Here is a 7,115-nt window from a genome sequence, read left to right on the forward strand (position 1 = left end):
CGGTTACGTCATTAATAACATCATATAAATATGATGTAATTTGGACTTCTTGATTAAAATATTCATATTTACATATTCAAAATATATCTGAAATCTTATTGATGAAAAATTAACTTCCTATAAATATTTTTCTTCCTTTCTTTTAAGTATGCAGCATCTCAAAATGATATGTTTAAGTAATGCAAGCGTTCCCAGTTCTTCTGGTAAAAATTTCTATTCTATGTTATTGCATTATATAAATCACGTTTCCCTTTTTTTTCATAGTAATGAAGCTTTTAAACAGGTGTGCATAATATAGGTATCAAAAATTGTCTGTACATAAATATTTAAATTATTGCTTTGAAGATGATTATGCTCTGTTCTCTAGTTTAGCAATAAGATCATGTACATTCTCTATAACACTATATATGTACGGACGTTCCATAGGATTCACCTTCAACATTGATAAAATCAGAGTTTGCATGTCCTGTAAAATTTAGAATCCAAATATTAGATTCTGTAACATCAATTACATGGAATGAAACATAGGTACAGAACCTCATTATATGGAGTGTCCTGTGGGTATGTAATATTTGCGCTTATAACAGCTAAGGCAACACTATCCCCTCTTTCATATACTGTATCAAATGGTGACTTAAAATAGCACAGTGCATAAAGAATACAGCCTAAAGACTGAAAAAAAAACATATTTACAATAAATAAAGTAATCTATGGAACAATATATAAATAGTAACATTAATTCTACCCAAATATCCGTTCGTTCATCTACCATACAGTAACTTTCAACATTAAACAATTCTGGTGCTCTGTAAGGCATAGAACATCTTTCAGCTGCTTGATCTTGCAATGTTTGAGCTGCTTGTGATCCACATACTTTAACTCTAGCTGGAGCTACTGAACCTATAAAATCAATTTAATGACACAACAATATATTTTTTATTTTATATCCTACAAAATGATTATACCTAAATCCATTATAACAGGTGTATTTCCATCTCCTAAAACTATATTTGCAGTTTTTAAGTCCCTATGAGCAAGAGGTTCTGGTTTTGCTTCATGAAATGCCTTTACACCCTCGCATATTTGTATAAAAATATTTAAAATCTCTAGTGGACTCATGTAATCTTTATTTTTAGCGCGTCTTTCTAATTCGTTTGCGAGGCTTCCTCTCTGAAAAAGAAACATTTTGTTAATTAACTGTAACTTATGACTATAATCCTATTAATAATATTGTAACTTACATGATAATAGGGTAATACAATTAATACTTCACTGGTAGCATTAATAACCGGATCAGCTGTTCCTTTGTAAGTAGAATCAATACATTCTATTACATTCGGATGTTTAACAAGATTATGATATTCTATTTCCTTTGCAGCTAATCTCTGGTCCTCTAATCCATGACAGATGATCTTCTTAATCGCGTACTTCTTATGAGTTGATGTATCTTCGACTAATAATATAGTACTAAATCCACTAAAAGTTTATGAAAATTAAATTAAATTAATCGTACAGATAAATCAATTAATCCCATTACATAATGTCAAGAATGTTTATAAAAACGTTAGAAATATTATGTACCATGAAGTTTCTATGAAAAATATGGTAGATTAAGGTTAATTAGGCTAACAATAAAATTTATCCTAATGATAATGGTATTAGGTAATACAAAATATTTGATAAAAGAAATACATTAACATATGTTTCTAAGGTATATCATAGTAACTTATGCAAACTTATTTTGTATAAAACTTGCCCTTCTCCCAGATGTTCACGAACTACATAATTTCTTGAATTAACCGTGATAGTTTCCTTGGAGCATATACAGCCCATTTTTAAAATTAAACTCAAACCAAGGCTGTTCATTTCGATACACGCATAATAAAATAAATAAACAATAAACTTGATATATATTTTTTTTTATCACCGTGCAAACATCTTGACACACATTACATGCACCACAAGAAGCCTCAGCTAAAGCTAGATAGATAATCGCATATCAGCTGTTTGCAAACATTATATATAGTATATGTATTTAGCGTTCAAATTGATTGAATCAACAGTTTAATAGAAAATCTGTCATGTTAAATCATACAAAATTTTTTACCATGTTAAAATACCTCCAAATGAATTAAAAATTTAAATTTAAAAGGATCACACAGTACGCGGATATTCTCAATATGGTTAAAGAAGAAACGAAAATCGCTTTCAAAGTAAATTTTTATTTTTTTTATAAGTAAATCATGCTTGTATCGCTATTGGAAAAATGTTATTAAAAGCAAGGAGGAAGTACTTTTGTTACCCAGTTTCTTATACTATTAGGTATTACACACTGTCCTATGGATATTTTTTACAAGTTATTATTACTGGGGTGAAAATGAAGAAACTGTAACAGATCCTATCGACGAATCTGGATGGGTACCAGATGGAGCATTGATAAATACACTTCAACCTCAACCTCTAGCAGGAGATGAACAGACAGCAGAATAAAGCTATAAGCTATCCAAAATTTTAAATTATATTTTATCAGCACATACATTGAGTACCTTAGTAAATGTTTATGAAATTATGCTTTGTATAAATAAAAGATTGATTTAACATGAAAATGTAACTGAGAAACCTATTTCGTGTGATGAAACATGATAGTTTTCTAATAAGTATCTGTATGTAAGTAATTTAACAGGAATTGTTAATTGTCAGGAACAAGTACATATTTTTTTTTTAAATTTTAACTATCAAAGTCAACAAATAAGATTGGTTTTGCTAAAAGTGGCTAAGAATTTGTTGCATTGGTATCTTCATTTGGAACATCAACGATGTCTTGATCGTTCTGCAATTGCGCTTGCCACATCGAATGATAGATCCCTGTATGGGAAATAAGTTCCTCGTGTTTTCCTCTCTCTACAATTTCTCCATCTTTCAACACGAAAATTTCATCAGCGTGTATGATCGTTGATAATCTGTGCGCTATAATGATAGTTGTACGGTTAGCACAGACTCTATTTAATGCCGCTTGAATGTTACGCTCTGTTTGAGTATCAAGCGCGCTTGTTGCTTCATCCAGAAGCACAATTGCTGGTTCTTTTAATATCGTACGCGCGATAGCAACGCGCTGTTTCTCTCCGCCACTCAAACGAAGTCCTCTTTCACCAACCTATATAATTGAAATTAAACGACGTTAATTTACAATATTATTAAACATCTTTTCTAATACTAAGAAACACAAACCTGTGTATCATAACCATATGGAAATGATAGAATTCGTTCATGAATATCTGCATTCTTAGCAGCTGCTATTATATCTGCATCCACAGCCTCGATACGGCCATACTGAATATTATATTTTATGGTGTTATTAAATAATACTGTATCTTGAGGTACAACACCGATCGCGCGTCTCAGGGAATCTTGAGTGATGGTTTTAATATTTTGTCCATCAATTAAAATCGCACCGTGTTCCACGTCGTAAAACCTGAATAATAATCGTACGATCGTCGATTTTCCAGCTCCTGATGGTCCAACCAGAGCAATAGTTTTTCCTGCTGGTGCAACAAAGCTAACATTTTTTAGTATAATTTTCTCAGGAGTGTAGCCGAATGATACGTTTGAGAATTCCACATGACCATGTTTTACTACCAATGGTTCAGCACCTGGAGCATCAATTACTTCTTCGTTTTCCCTCAGAAGATCAAACATATTTTCCATGTCAACGAAATTTTTCTGAATAGATCTATCAATATAAATAAGCAATTATATTAAACATAGCTAAAATTTTTATACAACATATCGTCGATATATTTACCGGTAATAAGTTCCAAACCAATTTAGAGGTACATAAAGTTGAATAATATAACTTGCAAACAAAACGTAACCACCAATTGTTAAACCTTCGTTATATACAACCTACAATGTAATTTTTTAAATGTAGTCCATTATTTATTTAATTTAGAGTAGTTAAATATAGTTCTATACCAACCATGTGCAAACAAAGCAATGATCCAGCTAACAGACCACTGCAAACAATTATATTTTGTAGAGTATTTAAAATATTCAGTGTAATCATTGATTTCCATTCTTCAACCTGATATTCTAATATTGCCTTTCTATAGCTATCTACTTCATATGATTCTGCTCCGTAATATTTAACAGTTTCAAAGTTGAGCAAGCTATCAACACTTCGTGCTTTTTGAGCGTTGTCGGCTAAGTTCATGCGTCTTTGGAACTTGGTTCGCCATTCGGTAATCATGATTGTGGCCGCTAAATAATACATAAAAGAATATTAATTATTCGATAATATTTTATGGTACTTTTTTTGTAAAAATATGTTTACCTATATAGAGGCTCATCGTTAGAAACACGATTAAGCCAAACCACTTATTAAAAGCAGTAATGAAGAATACAACAGCCACAATAATGTCAACGATCGTTGGTATGATTGAAAATATAATATAATTTAGAAGATTGCTTATAGAATCTGTACCACGATCCATAATCCTTAGAACCTCTCCCGTTTTTCGTCCAAGATGCCATCGTAAACTTAAGCTGTGTAAATGTCTGGAGGAAAGTTTACGTAAAATTTAAAACTTTTATTATAAAATTACTAAAATAAATTCATAAACGAGACAGTTTACCTAAACAATTCCACTTCAATTTCTCGAGTCGTATACTGCTGTATACGGATCCACAAAAATGATCTTAAATTGTTCAATACTCCCATACCACCTGTACCACCACCTTGTAGAAATTTGAATGCCACGTATATCAGGACAAGATCCCACCTATTATACAAATATCCCATACATTATAATTTCTCATGTATTATTCAAATTTTTATTAAGAATTTCATGTACCTGAATGTTATAGGAGTTGCAGAAACACTATCAACAATTTTTGAATTATAGATTGGAACATATAGATTTATCAAACGTCCTGCTATAAGTAATCCAAAGCAAAATATGACTCGCAATTGGAGCATAAAACTTTTTGGCCACAAAAACGGTGACAAAGTTTTGATCTTATACCATGCATTTTTCCATGCGGAAGTGTTATCCACAGGTCTCTAAAACAGTAAATTACCAATATTTAAATAAACATATAAATTTCTATGTTTAAATTATATAGTAACGTTTATATTTTAATGACTTACACCTTGATAATATCGTGGCCGTGTAGTTGGACCATCAGGTAGATTACTGTATTCACTGTCTACACTACCAGCTATTCCTGGAGCTTTGAGTCCTAGAGCAAAAATGATGAGGTTGCTAACGTAACGTAAAACGAACAGTGCCATCTCAATCTGGTCTGTTAATCTGTAAATAGCACACACAAACACACATAAGAAATATCTTACTAGGTACAGAAGTAAATATAGATTCTCTATTAACAGTATCAATAGAAGAATATAATTACATATGTAAAATATGTTATAGATTTATTTTATTCTTACGTATTTAAATGAAACCACCATTCAAGTTTTCCAATATTAACAAAAACAAGATTTTCTGAAACAAATGCTAAAGTCCAAAAACCCAACAATACAAGTCCATGACCACGCGGTGGCACACTTGGTAATAACTTGTGCCTCTCTACCCTTAATATATACACAGAATATGGATAAACAATTACAGTTGATACTGTTGTCAGAATCTAAAACAATAAGGTAGTTAAACATTGTTAAAAGCAACTAGTCAAGACATTTGAGATACTTACCATATAGCCATAAATTTTTTTGTCATCCAAAATTGTTCCTTGCAAAATTATCCTGATTATACTAAGTATTGGAACAAAATATAAGAAAAACTTTTGTCCAATATACAATTTACTCTTTGATAATAATCCTGCATTAATTTCTGTTCCATATTTTCGGTACATCCCAAGTTGAATTGTACCAAATATTAATAAATATAAGGAAATTATACTAGTACTGACAGTGTCCATAAAACATTTGGACATGCCATGTTGTACCCAAATGTCTGTGAACGTTATGTTTGGAGGACAGTAACTAAACGTTGTATTCATTTTTAATTTTAATTTTAATACTGTCAAAATATTTTGAAGAAAAATAAATTAATAATGTCTCTTTTTTGTTAATTTAACATAAGTTTTCTCTTCTTCCTATTATGTTGCCTATTTTATTTATCATTATCTTCGTATATCATACATTTATTGTATGAAATTTAATGATGTTCAAAGCTTCAATTACTTTGTAATTGAAGAACCTGAAAAATTATATGAAATATATTAGTATCAGTTATTTTATTTTTAGTATATAAATATGTTATGTATGTTTCTATATAAAATCATTATTGCCAATTGCAATCTTATAATAATTAAAGTATTATCTTATCATAATGCAATTATATAAGCTTCATTGCTGTGATTGCTTAGAAAAATGAAATCTTATCTTTACTTTTTATTTGAACAATATAAATCTTGAAATTACATATATTATTTATATTAAATTGATATTAAATTTAGCATGTTTCAGCTTTTATTTATTAAAACATTTCAGTAATATATCAATTACTCTGTTTCATTATAGTATTATAAATAAAGAGCTGTGCTATAATATGGTTATGAACATATTATTGCTTGGATAAAAAATTTAAAAAAAGGCAAAAATAAAATAAATGTCAGTTTAATATTTCAATAGAAGAAAGCTAATATTTATGCCATTAATTTTCATGTGTTAAACAATATTTAAAAAAAGATATATATTACCTTTTGTTTAAGAAATTTGCATCGTCATGACAAATATGTATAATTTCATTAACAATTTATTACATACGCACAAATATTTTCGAAGTAGCTTAACCTAATGCAGTTATAGGTTTTGATATATCTAAAGTCACTCTGTTACTCGTGAATCATGAATTTTATCACTGAATAGATAATTCACGTACAGTTACGAATTATTTTTTTAAAATATGCGAAATTTACATTGTTACTAAGTCAGCATGGGCTATACACTGCTATACACGTTTGATATGTCATTTTAGACTGCAGATGCGTATTTGACTTTGAAGTATTCGAACCTCGTGGCTACATAACCTCACATAATCTTTCTATCTCCAAAATATTTTGAAAACACAACGCGTGTTTGAGTATCGGAACGT

The 7,115-nt window shown here is 29.9% G+C and overlaps 2 protein-coding genes across 2 annotated transcripts; both read right to left on the reverse strand.

Moving 5' to 3' along the window:
- Window positions 1-136: 136 nt before the first annotated feature.
- LOC114876345 (serine/threonine-protein kinase 16) lies at window positions 137-2,106 on the reverse strand. Its single transcript, XM_029187718.2, has 6 exons — window positions 1,757-2,106; window positions 1,242-1,476; window positions 966-1,170; window positions 746-900; window positions 538-672; window positions 137-466 (listed from the first exon to the last, which is right to left on the reverse strand). Exons 1-6 carry the CDS (start codon window positions 1,864-1,866, stop codon window positions 350-352), a joined length of 957 nt encoding a protein of 318 aa, XP_029043551.1. The 5' UTR covers window positions 1,867-2,106; the 3' UTR covers window positions 137-349.
- Window positions 2,107-2,202: 96 nt separating this feature from the next.
- Window positions 2,203-6,978, reverse strand: LOC114876336 (ATP-binding cassette sub-family B member 6). Its single transcript, XM_029187696.2, has 11 exons — window positions 6,721-6,978; window positions 5,710-6,218; window positions 5,447-5,646; window positions 5,147-5,309; window positions 4,851-5,059; window positions 4,632-4,778; window positions 4,331-4,554; window positions 3,977-4,257; window positions 3,803-3,903; window positions 3,229-3,730; window positions 2,203-3,154 (listed from the first exon to the last, which is right to left on the reverse strand). Exons 2-11 carry the CDS (start codon window positions 6,016-6,018, stop codon window positions 2,774-2,776), a joined length of 2,517 nt encoding a protein of 838 aa, XP_029043529.1. The 5' UTR covers window positions 6,019-6,218; window positions 6,721-6,978; the 3' UTR covers window positions 2,203-2,773.
- Between the last annotated feature and the right edge of the window lie 137 nt (window positions 6,979-7,115).

This window comes from Osmia bicornis, chromosome 10, assembly GCF_907164935.1.
Source record: "Osmia bicornis bicornis chromosome 10, iOsmBic2.1, whole genome shotgun sequence".
NCBI lineage: Eukaryota > Metazoa > Arthropoda > Insecta > Hymenoptera > Megachilidae > Osmia > Osmia bicornis.

Excerpts from the sequence above, each read along its gene's own strand:
- LOC114876345 (XM_029187718.2), bottom strand. The coding sequence starts at position 1,866 with ATGAACAGCCTTGGTTTGAGTTTAATTTTAAAAATGGGCTGTATATGC. Across the intron at positions 1,171-1,241 it reads TTGTATTACCCTATTATCAT|AGAGGAAGCCTCGCAAACGA; the intron begins GTAAGTTACAAT and ends TTTCTTTTTCAG. Across the intron at positions 467-537 it reads AGGACACTCCATATAATGAG|GACATGCAAACTCTGATTTT; the intron begins GTTCTGTACCTA and ends TAAATTTTACAG.
- LOC114876336 (XM_029187696.2), bottom strand. The coding sequence starts at position 6,018 with ATGAATACAACGTTTAGTTACTGTCCTCCAAACATAACGTTCACAGAC. Across the intron at positions 4,779-4,850 it reads GCAACTCCTATAACATTCAG|GTGGGATCTTGTCCTGATAT; the intron begins GTACATGAAATT and ends TTTGTATAATAG. Across the intron at positions 3,904-3,976 it reads CATTGCTTTGTTTGCACATG|GTTGTATATAACGAAGGTTT; the intron begins GTTGGTATAGAA and ends ATTACATTGTAG.